The following is a 22,356-nucleotide window of genomic DNA, read 5'->3' as shown; positions in this document are numbered from 1 at the left end:
AGGTTCTAGTGAAGGCAGATGTTTTCATTTGCTAGGTTGCTGAAAGCAGATACCATGAAATGGGTTGGCATTTAACAATGGGAATTTATTAGCTTACAAGCCTACAGTATTGAGGCTGTGAAAAATGTCCAAAAACAAGGCATCATCGAGGTGATGCTTTCTTCCCAACGACTGGCTGCCGGTGATCCTTGACTCCTCTGCCACATGGCAAGGCACATGGTGGTGCCTGTTGGTCTCTTCCTTCTCTTCCAGATTTCATTGCTTTCAGCTTCTTGCTTCCCTGGCTTTTCTCTTTCTCTCTGTGTTCATCCTGCTTATGAAGGACTCCAGCAAGAGGATTAAGACCCACCCTGGGCCACACCTTAACGGAAGTAACCTCATTAAAAGATCCTACTTACAGTAAGTTTATACCCACAGGAATGGATTAGCCACAAGAACATGCTTTTCTGGGGTGCATACAGTTTCAACCTCCACAGGAGATGACAGTAAACAAGATGAGTAAGAATGCACAGTATGTTAAATGGTGACAAGAGCTTTGGAGAAAAATTAAGCCAGACAGGGAATACAGAGGGTCAGGGGAAGGGAGATTAGCAATTTTAAATAGAATTAGGAAAGACCTCATGGAAAAGGTACCATCTGAGTAAAGACTTGAAGGAGGTGAGGGAGCAAGTCATGAATTTATCTAGGAAAAGGACATTCCCAGAACCAGGAACAGCAAGTACAGAGGTTCTGTGGTGGACCGTGCCTATCATAGAAAGAGCAGGAGGAGTTGACAACAGAGAAGCAGGGAGTGGAGAACAAATCAAAGGAGTCTTGCAGGCTATTTGGATGACTTGGCTTTTATTCAGAGTGAGACAGGAAGCCAATGAAGGATAAGAACAGAGAAATAATATAATCTGATTTCTAAATCCTTATTTAATATCCATCAGAACTATTCTACAACTACTTAACATGAATTAGACAGACCTTGTCTTTTATCTTGATTTCTTGAGTTTAAAGAAAAGAGTTAAAATTGATAAGGACAACTATTAAAAGTCAACTACAGAAAAAAGTACATCAGTGGGTGTTTCAATTGTCCATTGCTGGGTAACAAATCAGCCCCAGACTTAGTGGTTTAAAAGGATAATGATTTATTATTTCTCATGACTCTGTGGGTTGACTGGGATCAGCTGGGTGATCTTTTGCTCCCTGAGGCATCAGCTGATGTCACTCACTCAGCTAAATTCCACTAGCTGCTGCGCTGGGCTGGGAAGTCCAAGGCCTCATTCACATAGCTGGAACTTCATTGTTCCTCCCTGTGATCTCTCCTTGAGGATAGCTTGGGCTTGCTTGCAGCCTGATGGTCTCAGGATCTCAGACTGAAGGACTTCTTACATGGAAGCCGGCATCAAGAGGGAAAGTAGAAGTTGCCCGAACTCTTAAAGGTTTGACCCAGAACTACGAGGGCATCACATCACATTCTATTGGTCAAGGCAAATCACAGGGCCAGCCCAGATTCAAGGAGAGCAGAAGTGACTCCACGTAGGGATGATGGCTTGATGGGTTGAGTAGCATACATGCTCTTGAAGAGAAGAAATTGATGGTGGTCATCCTTGGAGACTACCCTGGTGGGCAAGAAGCACTGACTTTATTTTCCCCATCAAACCATGGAAACGTATGGGGTCCCTTTCCCTCTGTTTGACCATTCTGTGTGCATGAGATTGATCAGGTTGATTGGTGTACTCATAATTTATTAACTTTATATTCTTATTCATGAGATTCCCTAAGTCCCAAAAATCCTTCTGAGAAGTTCCTTGGGCCCTGTGTCTATATATCCCCAAGACTCTGTTCATTTCCTGACCTGGCTCTGCAGGCCCAGTTGTCTGGCTGAGCCCACTTGACACACCACTGCTCCTGGGCACCACTACGCTCAGACCGGCAGCTGGGCTAATCTCCGAAAACCAGGTGCATGGTGTGGCATCCTGCAGAACTGGGGGAATGTGAGGCAGCTCTTTCCCCAGAAGAAGCCAGAGCTGCCCAGACTGGCCAAATGTGCAACAGGGCCGTGATGCTGTTCTCACCTTCTCAAAAGAAAAAAATGGGGAGGGCTGTATGTTTAAATTACCCCTGGGCTATAAAAACGGAAAACAAGACCAAAACTTGTTTTAGAAATAAGTGTGGATCTACAGAAGAGTTACAAAGAAGAGTACAGAGTGTTCTGTGTACACTTCCTCCAGGTCCTGCCAATGGTAACATCTTACATCGTGATGGTCCATTTATCAAAACTAAGAAATTAACATCGAGTCATGTTAATACTACTAACTAAACATAATTACCTGTAAATATTAGTAACTAAACTACAGGCTTTGTTCACATTTCCCCAGTTTCCCCATGAACATCCTTTTTCGGTCCCAGGATCCCCTCCAGGGTCCCACATGGCAATCGCTCACCATGTCTCCTGTCTCCTCCGATCTGGGACAGTTTCTCCGTGTTTCTTTGCCTTTCATGACCTTGACACTTTTGAAGAGTATCAGCCAGGAATTGTGTAGAATGTCCCTCAGTTTGGGGTTGGCAGATGTTTTCTCATGACTAGGCTGAGGTTATGGCTTTGGAGAGCATAAGACAGAGGTGAAGTGCCCTTTCCATCACATCATATCAGGGAGCCGTGATACCAACCTGTCTCATCGCTGACAATGTTAACTTTGATATTCACCGTAGTGAAGGTGGCATTTGTGAAGTTTCCTTACTGTAAAGTTACTATCTCTGCCTTTCCGTACGAGTCCTAAATCCAGCCAACCCTCAAGGGGGTTTGAGCATCACTCCTGGAGGAAGTATCCTTGGCCCTTGAAGAACACACAGTGGCTAGGGCAGGGTTGCCAGGACTGGGAGGGCCCGGCCAGCCTGCCGATTGCCCGCTGACTTGCTGGTGACCCTGGGTGAGTCACTCGCCCTGGCTCTCAGAGCCAGACTTTCCCTCCCTTGCGAAATCCCTGATTGTATCCCTGACCCATAGTGGTCACCCAGGAACCACAGGAGGATTTGGCTGGTAACATTTATTTTTTAAATTGAGGTAAAATTCACATAGCAGAAAATTAACCATTTTAACCCTTTGAAAAGGTACAATTCAGTGGCATTTAGTACATTCGCAATGTTGTGCAATCATCACAAACACTCTTAGTACCCCAAAAGGAAACCCCATACCCATTAGCAGTCACTCCCCATTCCCTCTCCCCACCCCCACCCCCAGACAATGGCAACCACCAAATTTGTTTTTTGTCTCTATGGATTAAAATGGAATGGAATCATACAACATGTGACCTTTGGTGTCTGGTTTGTTTCACTTAGCATGTTTTCAAGTTTCATCCAACTTGTTTCCTATATTAGTACTTCATTCCTTTTTATGGACAAATAATATTCCTTTGTATGATGGATGTATCACATTTCCTTTATCCATTCATCAGTTGCTGGACATTTGGGTTGTTTCCACCTTTTTGCTATTGTGAATAGGGCTGCTGTGAACATATGTGTACACATTTTTGTTTGAATACCTGTTTTCAGTTAGTTCTTTTGGGTGTATACTTAGGAGTGAGATTTCTTGGTCATATGGTAATTCTAGGTTTAACTTTTTGAGGAACAAGCAATCTGTTTTCCAAAACAGTTGTAGCATTTTACATTCTCATTGGCTGGTAACCCTTTGGGCTGCACAGAGCAAAACTCTGATGGGGGACAAAGCATCCTTGTTAACACCCGCCGGGTCCTGCTCCTGGCCTGTAAGTGTTTGCAGTCCTGATTCCCATCAATCTCCCCAACCGGACTGCTCCTTACACGTGATGAGGACATCACTAGTTTTATAAAATGGTCTCAGGTCGTAAACGTGCTAATGAGGGCTTGGTGTAGAAGGAAATGCTTCAGGGAAATTTTTTTTTTGTAAAGCAAAGAATTATTTTGCAAACTGACTAATTCCCCTGAATTAACCTTTTTGTATAAAGTCAGCTTTTCACTTACTGGATTTGCTTAAACCAAGAAGCTCTAGGAATTCCTTCCAGTCCAAAGCACACTCTGTCTTCCTGCAAATGCCTCTGAACAGACAGAATGTTTTCTCCAGTGTTGGTGATGAATTGCCTTACAATTGTCAATTATAGTAATTTATTTCAAGTCCTTGGAAGTTGACTCTTTACTGGTGGAGAATCCTGGCCAACCTGTATTTCTGACACTTGACACTAGCGAGAATTTAAACCCAAGAGGACTGCTATTTGGTGACTTTAGCTAAGACAATGGCTGGTGAGCTGGGATCAGATGTTTTCATCCATTTCTTTGGACACCGCATCACTGCACCTGGGCCAGCCTGTCTGAACACACAGGCTCCGCCCTGTACTAATGCAAGGGGCACCATTCACACGGACTCTGATTTGAATGGTGTTCCCTGGAGTTCAGCAACATGGCAGCCCTGTCCCCCAGTCTACTGGGAGCACAGCTTCACCCAGCTGATGAGCATAGAGCAGGGCTGAGCACAACACACGGATGCCATTTGGCCAAGAATTTGGAGGTACTCTGATAGGATGAAAGAAGGTTCATTCTGCACCTACACGTGACTGGATCACAAAGCCTGGGGTGATATGCAATAATGTAATTTATAAATCCTCTATCTTGAGAATAGCACAATTACCTGGTTGTGTTGGGGAAAGTGTGTCAAGAGTGTTTCTTTATTAAATGTAAAGAGTTCAATTGTATGAGAAAGTTTAATACTATTTTGGCATTTGTTCATTTATCAGCATACACGAGCCTCAAAAAATGGAAGTGTCCCTGAGTATCTTTCAGCTGCAGGAAGGTCAGGCCAAGGAAAACACCCTTGCCATTCCAACCTTCTCATCCATCATATTTTGTGATGTATGTTTGTGACATACTTTGTAGATGTGTCCAAGTGGACAAATTCACAAAATATGCAGAAGTGCACGCCTTATCCGGGTGCCTCCCGACAAATGAGGGTGTCCAGGCAGGGTTGACAAAGGTTGTAACTATGACACCCAGATGTCAACTGCCCAAAGCCGAAAGTTGATATATGGCAAAAAGAACTATTTTTAAAAATGTTTCATGGATCTTTAAAATGGAACCCCAAATGGCTCTTCTAGGCATTGTTTGAAGATTAAAGGGGCTGAGGAGGCAAGCAGCGAGATCTCTGAGATTGTAAGTATTCAAGTAGAGGCTTCTAGAAGACCAGCAGAAGGGCTAATGCAGGGGTATGCCAGATGTCAATGGTAGACGTCTGTGCTTTGCTTCCCAATGTCCATTTTCCCTCCCTCTGGGAAAAGTCTCTAGAACGTCCTCTGGAACTCATCCCTTCTCCACTCTCAGTGATGTGGGTAGGGGTAGACGAAATTCACCCACAGCTCTAGGGAGTTAAGCCAATAGACCTAACGCATCCCTCTGTCTTCATGACACGTTCAGGGATGGGTAGGAAACAAACTCAGAGCCAGAGACATGACAGCCGGTTCTGGAGCCTTGTGGAAGCAAGAAGCTTGTCTCCTCCATGGAAGTTGATGGCATAAATGGTCTCTCTTTCTCAAGGGCATAGTAAGATGGTGTGGGGTCAAGAACCATCTTGAGATCTTGAAGTGGAGTTTGTGTTGTGTATTGAAATGATATTAATGACCTTGAATCCCCCAAACATTATAAACATTTTGACCACAATCAGAATATAAATAAATTGAGAAAAAGGCGTTTTTGTATCAAGTGATAACCAGACATTCATGCGAAGATATGATATGGACTGGCTTGATGCCAGCCAGAAGGACACTCCCTTGATAAGGACATCCAGTGACCAGAACTCTGAGGCATAAAAACTCAGTACAGACGCCACCAGGTGAGTGTCAGGTGGAGGCAGGCCGACACCCAGTCCCGGTGATCCCGGCTCCAACGCCCAAGCTGTGCTGCAAGGCTTGCTGCCACCCTCCCGGTCTGCAACCAGCGCCTCCCGCCAACAACTTCAGACCCCCTGCTAATGCCCTGTCAGCCCAGCTCCCTAGACCTCCTGCTAAAGAGACCCGCCTTAAACCAGAGGCGTGCTTTGTGTTGCCCTTGGGCCAAGAGACCTCAGAGACTCCAGTATTCTCCACCTTAAAGGTGTTGTGTGCCTGTGACCTGGTTCTTGAGTGTTGGTTTTGTGTGTTGACAGCTCGCGGTTAAGCAAGCCGACAAATTGCATTGAGCATCCCAACTACAGCCGGGCTGAACCAGCTTTCAATTTGGGATCATTTCTCAGGTCACTTTATGACAATTTACAACACCCAACTCCTGAGAAGATTAAACCAGAGCAACTGGAGCTGAGAAGGGGAAATATGGTCCAAGCCATGGCTCTAACTTCATCAGAAGCCAGGCTCTCTCCTGGACTGTAGAAGAGGCTGTGAATCCCCATTTTTAATTTAAAATAACAAAAACAAAAACAGGTTTGGGTAATGTTTTCTATCATTTGTGACAAAAAGAATCATAAATGATAAAACTAGATGGACAACAGTCAGATTTAGTTTCAGAATCACTTGGGGGAGTTTATCAAAAACACAAATGCCCAGGAATTGTGTGTTTTTAATAAATACCACCAGCGATTTGTGTGCACACGCACGTCTGGGAACCATTAACTGGTGCTCACACACATTAGGGCTGGTCATGAGCAGGGCCTCCCCTCGGTGTCACTTCTTCCTCCCCTCCTGCCTTCTCCCCTGCTCCCTCCTCAGCCAGGTGAGGGATCTCCAGGGAGGAGCCCTGGCCAGCACTGGACCTTCAAGTCTTTCTATTTATATTCAAAATTGCTTGCAGTTCCTAGTTAGTGGCAGATCTGCCTGTTTGATGTTAATGAGTTTGTGAACCCAACAAAAACTTGAAAGATTAGGCTCTTCCAAAGAAGGAAAACAGAAAATAAAGTGCCATCCAAAATGGGACGGGGCTTAAAGTCTGCCTTGAATCTCACTGGCCTCTTTCTCTGTTTTCCCATGGGGTCCCCTTTCATCCAATTGAAGAAGCCGAGATAAAATGCCATCCCTGCGAATATCCTGCAAAATCAAACCAATCTGATTTGTCTGGACAAAGAAAACGAGGAATTTGGCTGATCAAAGTAGGCACAGCATCCCCTGAAACTCCTCCCACCCCATTAGGCCTCCCATAGACAAGAGACATAAATTTCTCACACATCAGTGGTGCGCCCATACTCATTTTCAAATAGCCCTCTGCATCCTGGTGCAAATCTTAGCTGGCTCCTAATAACCCACTTAGGACATGGTGTTCTAATCTGATTTTATTAAATGGAAAGCGGCCGCTTTCTAATCTGGAGAGAGGCAGGGGCATTTGTAACAGCCGGAATCAAAGGCCTGGGCTCTTTCTGTTCCTAATTATCAATAGTGTTTTATAATCTTATTAATATTGATACACAGTATACTGAAGATCTGTTAAGGCGTAATGTATGTGGAAGATAATTAACAAGACCCGAGTCAGATCAATCGCCTATTTGACAGCCAACGGTGTGTGGCTTATAAATTATACATATTCTAGATATTGCTCAAAATGTTTAAAGTTTCAGTACAATCCTTCCGATACAGCACTGGGGAAAGGCGTGAACCTAAAGGTATCATCCCCAGTCTACTGGAGCCTCCTCTTCACACACAGTAATCACTCTTACTTAAAAATCAAAAGACTCCATTAACCACCAAGATCTCCACACAGCATAAAAACACAACTTCTCCTTGTAAAGTGCAGAAAAACAAAAGGCAAAATCTTGTAAGAAAAGAGATGATTAATAAAAGGAAGGTAATTCGCCTTTTGATTTCTGAGAGAAGGTAGCAGGTTGGATGTTTCGAATGGCAGAACTGATCTCTCCTGCTGGCGCTAGCACTCAAACAGGGTAAGATGTTTGGTTGCAGTAACTACAAGTAATAATCCTAATTAATGTCTATGTTTGGATGGGTTCAAGAGCTTACCATCTCTCAATCAAGTAGTGTGTGTGTGTGTGTGTGTGTGTGTGTGTGTGTGTGTGTGTTGTGTGCTCACATGCAAACACATGTATTGTGAAAGCAGGGGACGTTATTTTTTTCTCAGACAGACCCCTTTGGGGACAACTTTTCCCTGTTCTATAATAATCCCATTCAGGCTGTTGGGGTTGGATGAGGCTGGTATTACCCTTGCCCCGGGGGTGGGCACATGACCTAAATTGGGCCAATCAGAGTGCTTTTCAGTATCTTTTTTTTTCCCCCCAGCACCTTGGAAACAATTAATTTCCCACTGGGATTATAAGCAAGAAGGATACAGGCCTTGACCCACTGGTGGTCACTTTGCCTCCATATGGAGAGAGTTGGCCTGAGAAAGGAGCATTGCAGAGGAGAGCACAACCATGCCCTGACAAAACTGCATCCCACTGACATCACTCTAACCTCTGGATCCAGCTATGTCTGAAGTGCACCCTGGCACCTCCATTTCCTGAGCCAGTCATTAATCCCCTTTTCTGCTTAAGGCAAAGCAAATTAGGTTTCTTCTACTACTTAACTGAAGAATTTCTAGCTAACTCAGGCAATTCAAGGAACATTTCTGGCCACTCTTCTGTTCCTTCCCGTGATACAAATGAGAAAACTAGGCAAGACTTTCAGGTTCCAGAGCCAGAAGTAAGGATGAACTATGACAAAACAGGGTGCAGCAGGTTAATCATAAGGAGACTTTGACCTGGTGCTGAACCCTGCAGAATCTCCTAGCTCCCATTTCAAAGTTGACAGCACCCATCGCTTTGAACTGGGGAAGCTGCAGCGTTCTACTACAGAGCTTACGGCTCCCACTGGAAGGGGGTCCAGGCCCCAAAGAGCCCCAAATTCAAGCAGTGTCCTGTCCTGGGCTGAGGAAGCCACAACTCCAAAGAAATTAGTTCCAGGAGCCCAAACACTCTTGAGATTTGTAACGGGTCATTGTGAGGACATAGAGTGATGTTGATTTGCTCCATGCTTTGTGATGCTACAGTGAAGTCTCATCTTAATGGCTGGCAGATTCTAAGACGGGTGTATAAGGTCCAAGTCACTGGTAGAGTAGAGTGGGGCACCTACTAGCATCTTCCAAGGCCTTGGTACAAACTAGAAAAAGGTGCCTCCTTTGTAGATGAATTAGAAAAAGTCACCTCCTCTGGGCAGAATTATCTCTAGCAAAGCACAGGGCTTGGAGAGAGTAGCTCAGGCAAGATTTTAACCCCCATTTGAACCCTTAGTTGGTACCTTGTGCCGTGCGCAAACTGCACAACGATATGTGGCAGCCCTGAGTAGAGACTTCCTAATCAGTCTTCCCCAACTGGCTCTGATCCATTGACTAATCTTCCTGCCTGCAGTTGTGCTTCTCTGGTTTGCCAGAAGTCCACCAAGTTTGTGTCCAAACCTGTTTATGTCACTGCATTGTAAGTATCTAATTTAATTTAAAAGTTTGGTAACCAGTGAAATACAAGTAAGACAAGAGAGTATTGTAGTTTCTAGGAAAATAAATGGAATGCTTTGGAAAGATAAAGGCAAGTTGCTATTTTTTTTTAAATGCCCTTAAAAATAAATGTCTACTGGCTTACTCCAAGTGGCCCATGTGGCTTGGGCTTCTCACAGCCTGGTTCCCAGGGGAACACCCAGAAAGCGGGCTTCGTTGATGTCATACCCTGTTGGTCAAAGCAGCCTCTAGTGTGCTCAGATCCCAGAAGGGGAGACGGAACCCCACCTCCCAATGGGAGGAGTGTCAAGGAATTGGCGGCCATTTTTTAATTTTTAAAAATCCACCACAAGCAATAACAAAAATGAATGAATAATTTCTCTATCAAGGAAAGGAGCATTATTCTATGAAAATGTGTAACAGGATTCCTTGTGGGCAGACTGAATTGGCCACAGCCAAGGATGCCTCATTCATTCATTCATTCGTTCGTTTGTTCATTCAACCAACATTTATTGAATGCCAACAAAACACCAGACCCTGTGTTAAGAAACTGGGATAATAGATATGGTCACAGGGGAGAATAGCTCTGCTCTTGCTTTTCTTTGGCCTGTTCTTTGGGCACCCAATGGTGCTGACCCATCAGGCAGAGTTAGTTCAAAAGCAGGTGAAATCCTGTCCTGAGCCCCTCACATGGCTTGCCTGGGGGAGGAACTGAGGGTGACAAGAAAGCTGCTGTTTCTGATCCTGGAAAACACTTAGTTTGTTCCTGTTATTATTCTTATCACCGTGATTATTATTAGGAATGTTCTGTAACTGATGATGTCTTTAACAGTCCCTCCTAAGGGGATTATGGGTTCCAAAGCTCTTCACACTCTTTATCTCACAGGAAGTCACCTCGAACCTACAGGGCAAGAGGGCAAGCATCCCCCACACTCCCATTTTACAGATGAGAAAACTGAGCACAGAGGTTAAGCCAAGGGCTTAGCCCTAATCAAACAGGCAGCGAGGGCCCCTGGCTCTGGACTGGCCCAGATCTGAAGGATTTTTCAAAATTCTCTTACTTTTCTTCCAAGCCCTTGGCTTTTCCCTGTCATCCTTCCAACCTCATTTCCCTTCAGGACCATCCGCTTGGAAATGGGTACAGTTATCGAGCACGTGTGTGCCAGGCACCACGCAAAGGCCTCTTTGTGCACCTTCTCATGGAGTCTTCCCAGCCCTCTGCCAGGGAGGTGGCATCGTCAGCGTCTCCACATTCAAATGGGGAGAACCGGGGCTGATGGAGGCAGAATGGCTTTCTCGAGGGCAGACAGTGCGTAGGTACGTGGTGAAGAGGAAACACAGGCCTCCATCAGTCTGACTTGAAACCAACTTGGGCACCCCTGCAAGGGAGCATCCCATGACCTCCTCCACCATCAGCTCCTTTGCTCCCCAAGTGCTAGACTGAGGGGGACGCCCAGGGACCTGCCCTGCCAGTGCTGGGAGTGTATTCACCATCATTCCCAGCCTGGGCAGGGGGACAGACTGCACCGCTGCTATGAATTATGCATGGCCCTGAGCTAAGCCCCTGCGTCCTGGGGACTGAAAGGAGAACAACGCATCGGGTCTCTGGCCTCTCGCTTTTAACCCTTTCCCTGCTGCCTCAGCCACGGCAACAGGGTCTGTGCCTGGAGTTCTGTTCTGTTTTGTGTGTCTCTGCCAGTGTTTGTTTTGGGCAAGCAACAGCTGGATTTCTGCTCCAGGGCGTCTCCACACGTCGGCCCAGCCCGCTAGCCACGGTGGCGGTGGCGGTGGCGGCTCCTTTCACCCCAGGCCTCATTAGGGCCCCGCAGCCCGGATTTACACAGATGTAAATCAGGTCATTAGCACCTCGCAGTTTGGCAAGGAGGTGTGGCCAAAGGGAATTTAAGGGCTGCCGGGTGGGGGCGGAGGAGCAAACTTTGAGCTCAATTTAATGTTTAACCTCTCTGACAATGGGATCCCTGGTCTTCCCCACCCTTATCCCAGGCTACTTCTTGGGTGAAAGAGTTGATAAATACAAGGAGATAACAGATGGGGCTGGAAGGGGAGAAACAGGCTGCTAAATTATACATCAGATGCAAGGGGGAGCTGAGCTGGCCAATAGGATGCAACTTTTCCAGAGAAAAACTTTCACAAGACCCAGCACCCCCCTAGCCCCACTTTACCCTTCCTTGGTTTGAGATGAGAAGCCACGAATGCCTCTGAACACAACTCTAAATGGTAAAGAAAAAGAGGAGGGGGGTGGATTGAACAGAAGATAATTCCAGGAGGGGGGGAAGGGAATTTGAGAGAAAGAGAGAAAAAGAGAGTGAGAAGGAGAGTCACACCCATTTCTGACAAATGATTAACTACAAAAAATGTTTCCCTCAAAAAAAAAAAATGCCTGGCAGAACTTTCAACTTCTCTAATTTAGAAAGTCAATAGTTTAACTGGGCGCCAGGGAGCTGATACCCAGGCGGGGGTTCCAGCCGAGTCATGCTGGCCTTGCCTGAGCTGTCACCCGTTTTCTTGGGGAGATGGTGGCATCTGAGTGACAGTGGGCAGAGGCTTCCTGTCTTCCCTCTGAGGTGTCAAGCAGGGAGGCAGGATCCTAAGGTCTCTCATCTTGGGTGCTGTTCATAGAACAACCAAGCCAAGAGTGGGCTCAAGCCAGTCTCAAGTCAAGAGGTCAGAAACATCCGTTTTGGAGTCAAACCTGGGTTCCATTCTGGCTCGGTCATTTCTTGCTGTGTAACCTGCACAAGTTAACTTAACCTCTCTGAGCCAGTTTATTTAGCTCTAGAATGGAATCAACAGAACCGCTTTTGCAGGGTTGTTGCTAGGCTTAGACGCAGTATATCTCAGGAGCTGGCAAGGTGAGGCTCCTGGCCAAATCCAGCACTGCCTGTTCTGTAAATGAAGTTTTATTGGAACCCAGCCACATCCACTCATTTACATATCATCTAAGGCTGCCTTTGTGCTTCAAAGACTGTGTTATGTATTTGCAACAGAGGCCATGTGGCCTACAAAACCTAAAACACTTTCTGCTGGCCCTTTACAGGAAATTTTGCAACCCCTGGGATATGTAAAGGACACAGCCTGGTGCTTCATAAAAGTTCCCATGTGACAGAAGTGGTGGTCAACGTCATTAATGCCACCCCAGGACATTTGCGAGCTTGTCCTTCATTTTCGGATGGGACGCTCTTGCTTACTTCGCCAGCCATGGGGTCTTCCCTTTGCTGGCTCACTCACAGGCTGCGTGCTGGCGACTGCACTGAGGACGGGGCTTTTCCTCAGGCGGCTGAGCTCCTAGGAGGTGCTAGTGACAGTACCTCGCTTCTGTTTTAGGACCAGGCTGCCCCCGAGACCACCAGTCAAACAGCTGGCAACCCTGGGGCCCAGGACGGAGAAGCCACAGAAGCAGGAGCGGGCAGAGCAGGCCCGAGGGTGGCCCTGTGGCCTCCAGATGGCCCTGCCCTACTCTTCTTGGGAACTGGCCTTTGCCTTGGGACCAGGGACAGGGAGGAACGAAGGAGATGAGCCTGGCTCTTCAAGCCCGGTCCCTGGAATGCAGCCTGGGCTGCCGGAGCTGCCTCGGCAGTGGGTAGACCATGTAGACCCCTCCCCACACAGCAGCAGGACAGGTTGAGGGTCAGTGGCCCGCACTTCACTCCACCTTCCTGAACCCAGCACCAAGGGTAAGAGTCCAGTAACTCCTTATAAAATCCACAAAAGTGCGGTCTTGAATTTGGCGGCCTGAGAGAGACACTCTCAATAAACATTTGTTCATGGATAAAACCCTGCTTCCTTTGTACAGTTTGCCCTCCTCGCCATGGATATCTCATTTAATTCTCACAGCAACTGTGCAGGTAACCACTGACCCTGTGTGACACGCAAGGAATCTGAGGCTTGTGCAGTTGAGACTTGAAAACAGTGAATGGGGCTCTGACCTGGGTTTGGGGTTTCAAATCTCTGCTCTCAGGGAGGACATGGCGAGATTCAGCCAGAAGCCCCCGGCGGCTTGTCGGCTGCCTTTCTCTCTTTCAACTTGGTTTACATGATGAATGTGCACTGGCCCAGACGACAGGAATCTTCCCCTCCCAGTGTAACAACAGGAACAGGAAAAGTAACCTGCAAGCCCTGCCCACAAACACCTCTCCCCACCCCCAGCCCTCCTGGGCCAGCTCGGCCTCCTGCTGATCTCTCCCTATAGGCACTGTCCCCAAGAATTGCACCGCAAAGCCGATCACTCAGATTAGAGGGCCTCCTGCCGAGGTGACCCCCCAGCTCCAGGTGGCAAAGCCCTCACAGCTGTCCATTTATACCCAATCACAAGTGCCGAGTCCTGGACCCTCACACTGACCCTTGGCACCAGTTAGAGCTCACCTACCCCATGTTAAGGGCTTTGCATGCACTAATGCAGCAGTTCTCAAAGTCCCTGAGACCCTTTCAGGGGGTTCGCAATGCCAAAACTATTTTTTGCAATATTACTTAGACATTATTGGCTTTTTTTCACTTTGATTCTCTCTTAAGTATACAATAGAGTTTTCCACAGGATACATGACATGTGATGATGTCTTCACTCTGGTTGTCAATGGAATGTGTTTTGATGTCCAGGGGAAGGTGTTTTCCAAATTTCTAATATGAAATCTTGGGGGTCCTCAGTAATTTTTAAGAGGGTAAAAGTGAGATCAAAACATTTGAGAACCACTGCACTACTGGAACTTTTTTTTTTTTTTACCCTCACGACAACCCTATGAAGTAGACACTATTATCCCTATTTTACTGATGAGGAAACTGAGGTTCAGCAAGGCAACGTGACTACCCTAGATCACACAGTTAGGAAGCAGCTGAGCTGGGATTGCAAGTTGATTCTGTCTGAAGCTGAGGAACCGCTCCTCACCTCCATGTAGAATGGTCTCTCTCCACCTCTCATTTGAAGACACTGCTCTGGAGGTAGAGATGGTGACCTGGCGTTCTTTAAGTGGTATATTTGACTGGTTTCTTCTTTTCTGAGAATTCAGGAAACACCAGGCCTTGTAGGCCTGTTTTCTGCTCATCAAACAAGGGGTGTGGTCCCCGGGGATCCCCCAGGGCCTTTCCAGCTTTGCTTCCCAGAACCCAGAGCTCCAGCACCAGCCAGCAAGGACAGGTGAGAGCAGATGAGGACAACAACAGAGTGGCCGACTGGGATGTGGCAAGGAGGGGTTAGGGTTGAATTGTGTCCTCAGAAAGCCTATGTTGAAGTCCTAATCCCAAATCCTCAGAGAGTGACCTTATTTGGAAACAGGGTCAATGTAGACAGAATTAGTTAAATTAAAATGAGGCCATACTGGAGTAGTGTGGGCTCTTAATCCAATATGACTGGTGCCCTCATAAGGAGAGGAGCGAACAAGGAGAAGGCTGTGCGAAGATGACGCAGAGAATGGAGTGATGCATCCACAAGCCAAGGAACACTATGGAGGCCGGCTGACACCAGAGGCCAGATTAGACGAGGAAGAACTCTCCCAACAGGTTTCATGGCCCTCCCGATACCTTAACTATGGCTTCTAGCCTCCAGAATGGTGAGACAATACATTTCTGTTGTTTTAAGCCATCTGTTTGATGGTACTTTATAATGGCAGCCCCAGGAAACCAAGGCAGAGGTTGGTGGACCTGCCCCAGCTGCCAATCACCCACTCTCAGGTTTCCTTCCCCCTACCCTTGCCACCCCGGATGTAGAGTCTAGTCAGATTTCAATCCACTGGCTTTGCCAAGAAGAAATTGCTTTAAAAAGCAAAACAAAACTTTCGCAGCCCTGAAAGGCTGGCCCAGCCTTCCCTCCTTAGTTCCCACTGCTGATGGCTGCCCCCAGTGGCCTAGGCCATCAGCAGCTGCTGACCACGGGGTGTGAATAAGGAAGGAAGCACCTGCACATCTCTTCAACAAACAGCACCGCTTAAAAATGAGTACCACCCCCAAAAATGGAAAGCAGGGACTCAAACAGATATTTGTACCCTAATGCTCATAGCAGTATTATGCACAATAGCCAAAAGGTGGAAGCAATCTAAGTGTCCATCAAAGATGAATGGGTAAACAAAATGAATGTATGAAAAGGAATGGAGTTCTGATACATGCTACAACACGGATGAACCTTAAAGACATCATAGTGAGTGAAATGAATAGACACAAAAGGACAAATATCATACGAATCCACTGACATGAAATAACCAGAATATGCAAATCATAGAGACAGAAAATATATAACAAGTTACCAGGGGTGGGGAGTTGGGAGTTGATGCTTAATAGGTCCAGAGTTTCTAGTTGGGGTGATGGAAAGTTTTCGGTAATGACTGGTGTTGATGGTGGCACATCATTGCAAATGTAATTACCACGCTGAATTGTATACTTAAAAGGGTATAATGGGAACTGTTGTGTTGTATATATGTTACCACAATTAAAAAAAAAAAATTGAGTACCAGCGGCATCACTTGCTGAGAAACAGAATCCTTGATTTTTGTTGTTTTTGCATGTGTACATATTTTGTTTTGCTTTGTTTTGTTTTGTGTTGGATATTCTGTTATTTGCAATGGTTCAAAGGAGGCTTGGGTGGCCCTGGAAAGGCCTGGCTTCTTAGCTCATTTCCTTCCCATGGGGCTTTTGTGAACTTGATCCTTGTATTGGTCTTACTGCTCTTGCCCAAAGATTTGGGCTATAACATAAAGAGACTGGATTTTTAAAAGGAAACAAATGTGGCCAGAATGAAGCTAAATTATACCTGCAAACACTTCATCCCTGGAACCCTCGGGGTCTGCATCCTCCTTCTCAGCTAATGTCCAAGTCCCATCCACTTAGTCCAAGCAGCTTGAAACCTAGGACTCATCGCTGACCCCCTTTTTCACATCCATTCCATCTCCAAGGCCTGTGGATTCTACCTCCTTACCTGGTTTTAAGTTCTAGTGGCACAGAAAGATAATGAGTTTGGCCATGGGAAAGTCCTAAGTTTGAGTCCCAGTTTGGCTCTTTCAATTCTCAGCATGACTTTGGGCAAGTATGACGTTGGGCAAGCACACCCCATTGTTCTGGCTCACCTCCCAGCTCACCACAGTTCCCCATCCCTGGAGGCAGCCCCCCACCTTCAGTGCCCAGGCTCTCTCTGCTTCGCTGGCCCTGGTGCCCAGCTTGCTTGGCCACTGAGCAGGGCAGCCAGTGGGGCCCTGGGCTTGACCCCTTCAGCCCCAGAGAAGGCATTGCTCAAAGAAAAATTGCCTCTGCTTCCCCATGCCTTAGGAGGATGGGATGATGGTGGGCCCATGATTCCTCAGAGGGTCTCCAGCGGGACTTAGAGCCCACAGCAGCACTGCCATGGACACATCCCCTATTGGCTTTCCTCCCCTCCTCGGCTTACTTCCCCGCTGCCTCACTTGTGCTTCCTGGGATCACTTCCTGGTCCCAGCCTTGTCCCCAACAAAGGAATTAGGGCCATACAAGGACATCAGGGGGCTTTAACCTCCATGCGCTCCAGTTTTCTCACTGTAAAAGGCCCCATCACAGGGTTGCTATGGAATAATAATGTGTAATAATTCTCATAATGGCAAAATCCAAAAATGCATCCGCTATTTCTCTGAGCTCATGTGTGCCGCATGCTCTACAGAACCTAGGTGGGCATTTTATGAAGTCTCATTATTTCAGGATCACTGCAGGTCAATATTCAGTGCACTCGTGAAAGTTTGGAGGATCCGTTATTATACACTTCTATCAATGTACAGATGTTCTTTTCTGGGCCCCTGTGACAAATGAAAATGGCTACTGTAGAAACGAAAGGAAAAGAAGGTATCTGAACAATTAGGACGAGAAGACAAATTTAGTAATCATTTGTCAGAAAGATTTCTGATTTTTTCAGAAGTAGCCTGGAAGGATAGAAAGGCAGTTTGAATCCTGGTCCCATTGCTTAATATTCGTGGAAGTATGGACAATGTACTTGAACTTGTTAAGCCTCTGTTTTCTGCCTTGCAGAATTGTTTTGGTGGTATAAATAATACTTTTCTTCTTTCCTTCCCTCCTTCTACCCTTCCATCCCTCCATCTTTCTCTCTCTTTCTTTTGTTCCTTCCATCTTCTCCTTCTCTCTTTTTCTTTTCATACCCATATTGTTTCATTCCTTCCTCTCCAAATGTTTTTCCCTGATACTCTGCTAAAACTATGGTCCTTCAGTTGATCATCTTACTTTACCTCCCACAGCTCTAGGAGACCCCAAGTCCTATAGATTCCATCCTTCAATGTAAAATGGGGCAGGCTTCCTCTACCACCAGAGTGTTTGAATTTGGATGGATGGAAGAGTTTTATAAACACCCCTGAGCTGCTAGTCTATGTAACATGCTCCGCAAGCAGTGGTGTGCTGGAGGCAGCTCCTACTGGCTTGTAAGAGCCGATTATTAAACTTTCAGGAATTTTGCAAGTAGTTGAGGTCACATTGGTAGCTTGAAATTGGCCAGGGTGGGAGCAGTCACACTAAAGAGACTGGCAAACACTACAAATCAGGGATTTATTTATTTACTTATTTTTCTCAGAGAGCCAATTGTTAAACATTTTCCAGCACGCCACTGGCTAACATGTGGGTAAGGCAGGAGAGAGAAGTTCTACCCAGGCAGGCCCTGCCGTCAAGCAGCTACATAGCAGGTTTGATAGTGATTGTAAAGGGGGAGTCGCTGATTTACAGATAGGAGATTGAAGTTCAAGTTCCAGCTGAGTGATCCAGGGCAGGTCACTTTCATTCTCGGAACTTGGTTTCCTGTCTGCTAATAGGAGATAACACTATTACCTCCCTTCTTTCCTCACTGGGTTGTTCAGAGACTCACCAGAAATGCTACATGTGAAAGAAAATCCATCGTGATCTATATAGGGCTGTCCCAATCATCACAGAAACATCTGGGGAGTGGGAGATCATCCTCTGGAGTGCCCCAAGAAATGATTTAACCACACACAGGACCTTCCTGACAAACAATTGGAAACCAAGACAAACAACCATTCATTTTTATGTAAACCCCTGGTTCAACTTAACGGCACGGCCCTGTCCACTATTTCTTTGTACCCCACACTGAGTATAATACGGGACTCCGATCTTAGGGAATAAACAGATGATTAAGGAGGAGGGCTCGGGGGAACCCATGGTGTATATGCCCACAAAATCTGTCCTCAGGGATGGAGAAGAAAGTCCTCTCCTCTGATCTGCCCAGGAGGCTGTGGGATTTTTGCAGCTACCTGATTAAAACGAACGGCCTTGGTGGCTGAGGAAGGGTGGCTATGAGAGCACATAACATGGTTTGGGATATTCTTAAAAATTCCTGATCTAAAGGATAAGGCAGGAGGACCTCGCTTTACAAGGTCTCGACCATATATTTGTACGCCAATGTTCATTGCAGCGTTATTTATAATAGCCAAAGGGTGAAAGCCATCCAAGTACCCATCAATAGATGAATGGATAAACAAAATGTGGTATATTTATACAATGAAATATTACTTGACCATAAGGAGATAAATTTCTGAGACTTGGTACCACATGGATGAACCTTGAAGATGTCATGTTGAGTGAAATAAGTCAGATATAAAAGGACAAATATTGCACAATGTCACGCAAATGCCTAGAATAAGCAAATTCAGACAGACAGAAAGTAGATTACAGGTTACCAGGGGCCGAGGGAAATGGAGAGTGATTGCTAATGAGTCAAGAGTTTGGGGTGATGCAAAGTTTTGGCAATGAATGGTGGTGATGGTAGCACAACATTGTGAATTAATTAATACCACTGAACTGTACAATTGAAAGTGGTTAAATAGGGAAATTCTCAGTTGTATATACGCTACTACAACAAAAAGTTGAACGAATGGGAGTTTCTCCTCTCACCACCGCTAGGGCATCATCTTCAAGTTCACCCGGTCAACTGATTGCCCCACTTGTCCTCTCCCAGCACCCAGCATCACCCATGCACCATCACCAGTACCCTCTCTCCCTTCATGAAAGTCTAGGGCCATGGCATTTACATTTGGAACCACACACTCTGAAGTTTAATTACAGGAAAGTATTTATGTCTTTTTCTCTAATGATTTAATAACCTGTCTTTCCCTCCAGATTGTAAAATCCTCAAGGGCATGGAATATTGTCAACTGAACCTGCTTCTCCTGAGCGCCAAGTGCACCGTGAGTCCTCAGTAAGACCTAAAAGCTACACTGATTCAGCACGTGCTGGGGACGAGGCCATGCTGTGCTCTGGACACGCCACCTCCAGGAACACAGAACACAGCCAACCTGAATTTGTTGTCTGGTTCCTTATACCAATCCAATGAGGCGGGAGGTATAAGTAGGCTCTTTTTACAGCCAAGGAAACTGAGCAAAGTTCATAACCAGCAAAGCCAGAACCCAAACTTTGGTAGATCTAAAAAATGCATGCTCTTAATTAACACATTATTAACCAAAACAGAGGTTGAGCTGTGAATTCAATAAACAAGCAGTACCATAGTGTTATCCCAATTTAGCAGATTGGGAAACTGAGGCAGCAAATGTTTAAAACAGACTTACCCCTGTAGTTGCAGCTGTCCTGGGTCTACAAGGAAGTTCTCGTGAGGTAGATTGCTGTGGAGGGTATGAACTGCAAGGGGCTGCTGGTCCAGGAAATGAGACCTGGAAGGCTCCGGAGTCTCAGGCAAACAGCTCTTGGGTAGGCTCCAGCCCCGGCAACATGACTGGAGGGTGGCTTTGGTCTCCAAGGGGCTCCTTCAGTCTGACTCTAAAACCCAGTGTGACTTGGTGCTGTCCTCCATTTTGGGTCTTTTTTTCTCTCTTCCTTCCCTTTTGTTCCTCCTGGTGGAGAGCCAGGGTTGTTTTTGTGTTTTCTGTTTTGTTTTCTGTCTCCTGACTGCATGACTATGGCGGAATGTTCCTGGTACGTCCAGTCAGAGAGCACTCAGTGTGCTCGAGGCCAGGGCACATGCTGTCCTCCCGAGCCGGTGCCACCAGGGATGTGGGCATGGCAGCTGCACCAGCACCAGGAGTTAAGGGGAGCTGGTGGGGCCACTGGGTGGGCCCAGTCCAGGCCCTGGGGGCAGCCTGAGGCTCTGGGGACAGACAGGACACCAGGGTCATTTGGATGTTATAAACCCAGAGCAAGGACCAGCACTGGATGAAGGCCAAGGGGCTCCCCATCAAGGGTGTCCTGTACCCCCAGCCTAAGGCTGCTCAAGTCCTCCCCTTGGTCTTCAGAAACAGCTCTTGGTGGCCAAGACCCATCCTGGCGACCGAAGGAGTCCCGATCTGACCCTCCTTGCATCTTACCCTCTTCAGACCCACCAACCCTTCACTGAGCACTCAACTCCCAATAAGACCGCCAACCATTTTTTGATCTTCCTGATGGACCAGGCCCTTAAGCATTTCCTGGGGGGAAGAGGTGGTTGCCAGATAAAAATACAGGACACCCAGTTAAATTTGAATTTCAGATAAACAGGGAATGGTTTTTTAGTATAAGTATGTCCCATGCAATATTTGGAACATGTGAATACTGAAAAACCATTCATTGTTTATCTGAACTTCAGATTTAACTGGGCATCCTTTTCTAATCATTTAAAAAATTTTTTTTTTTACTGAATCTGATAACTCCATTCCTCTCCCTTATTTCAGAATTCTCACAATAACTCTAGGTAATATTTACTATTAATATTCTCATTTTGCAGAAGAGAAAATGTAGTCCAGAGCTTACAAAGAGCAGAGCCAAGATTTGAACCCAGGGCAACCTGATTCCAAAGTTTACACTCCACCACTGGGCTGTATGGGCACATTGTGTCATGGTTAAGCCTGTAGCCTCTAAAGCAAGGAACTGAACCTCTCTCTCCCTCAGTTTCCTCATAGCAATGATAATGCCTATCTCAGAGGGGAATAGGGGAGGATTCAATTGGTTCCTACATGTCAAGGACTTAGAACTGTAACTGGCCCATGGAAAGTGTTCAATAAATGCTAACTACGTTGCCCCTTTCAAAACGAGATAATGACGACTCATCAATCGGTGCTTTTTCAGAATCCTTGTACCCAATGTCGTCCTCGCAGCATCTTGGGGAGATGGACTGGGCAGGCATTGCCCTCAGATTTCTTATCCATCGAGCACAGAGAAGCTAATGTTGGGTCCACAGAAGTTGGGAGCCAGAACTGGGATTAGAACCCAGGCATCCTGGTTTTCTGGTCCCACACTGGAAAACTACCATAAGCCAATATCTTTGGCAGGGTGGGAAGGGGAGGAAGATAAATTGGTACAACAAAACAGAATAAAACAAAACCCTGTAGGAGCCCTCTGCCTTTCACTGAAGAGAAACAGGTTATGTCTTTCTTGTCTCACATTTCCTCCTTAGGGAATGGCTCTGTGTGTGTGTGTGTGTGTGTGTGTGTGTGTGTGTGTGTGTGTGTCTACAGAGCTCAAATTCAAAATATGAAACAACCCACTGGGCACAGGCACAATCAATCAGGGTGAACCCACTCAGGGCTGGAGCAGGGTCTTGAAACCCCACCCCACCTCCACCCAAGAGCCAGGCATTAACCCAGTAGTGACTGGATTTTTAGGAGGTCTGAGGGAGTAAAATCCAGGGTAAGGGGCAGGAGCAGCTGGGAACCCCTCAGGGGTCTCAGGGCAACGTGTGCTGGCAACCTCAGACCCTTGTATCAGGGTGTTGGTAAACAGGCTGTCTCCCCCCACTAAAGAAAGGTTGAGGGATGGAGGTGTTCAGCCATGCTTGGTTGGATCCTCTGTAAACTGCAGAAAAGCATCGCAATCATAAGTGCTTGTAATTACACACTCACATTTGCATGGGCCCGCACCTGTGCTCCAACCATGATAGGTCCTAGCAATCAAAGTCTGATACAACATACCCATGTAAGTGTTGTTTCCACCAACTCTAGAATCCTGGATGCTGGGCTCCCTCAAAAGAGAAGTACTGTG

At 46.3% G+C, this 22,356-nt stretch overlaps 1 protein-coding gene across 1 annotated transcript in view; it reads left to right on the top strand.

Moving 5' to 3' along the window:
• Nucleotides 1-20,216, top strand: part of VTI1A (vesicle transport through interaction with t-SNAREs 1A) — a 411,985-nt gene extending 391,769 nt beyond the window's left edge. The window contains exon 9 of the mRNA XM_037804918.1: nt 19,510-20,216. Coding sequence (XP_037660846.1) covers nt 19,510-19,516 — 7 coding nt within the window. The 3' untranslated portion in view covers nt 19,517-20,216. The remainder of the gene's footprint in view (nt 1-19,509) is intronic.
• The last annotated feature ends 2,140 nt before the right edge of the window (nt 20,217-22,356 follow it).

Source organism: Choloepus didactylus, chromosome 15, assembly GCF_015220235.1.
Source record: "Choloepus didactylus isolate mChoDid1 chromosome 15, mChoDid1.pri, whole genome shotgun sequence".
NCBI classification, from domain to species: Eukaryota; Metazoa; Chordata; class Mammalia; order Pilosa; family Megalonychidae; genus Choloepus; species Choloepus didactylus.
This window is presented reverse-complemented; position numbering and strand designations above follow the sequence as displayed.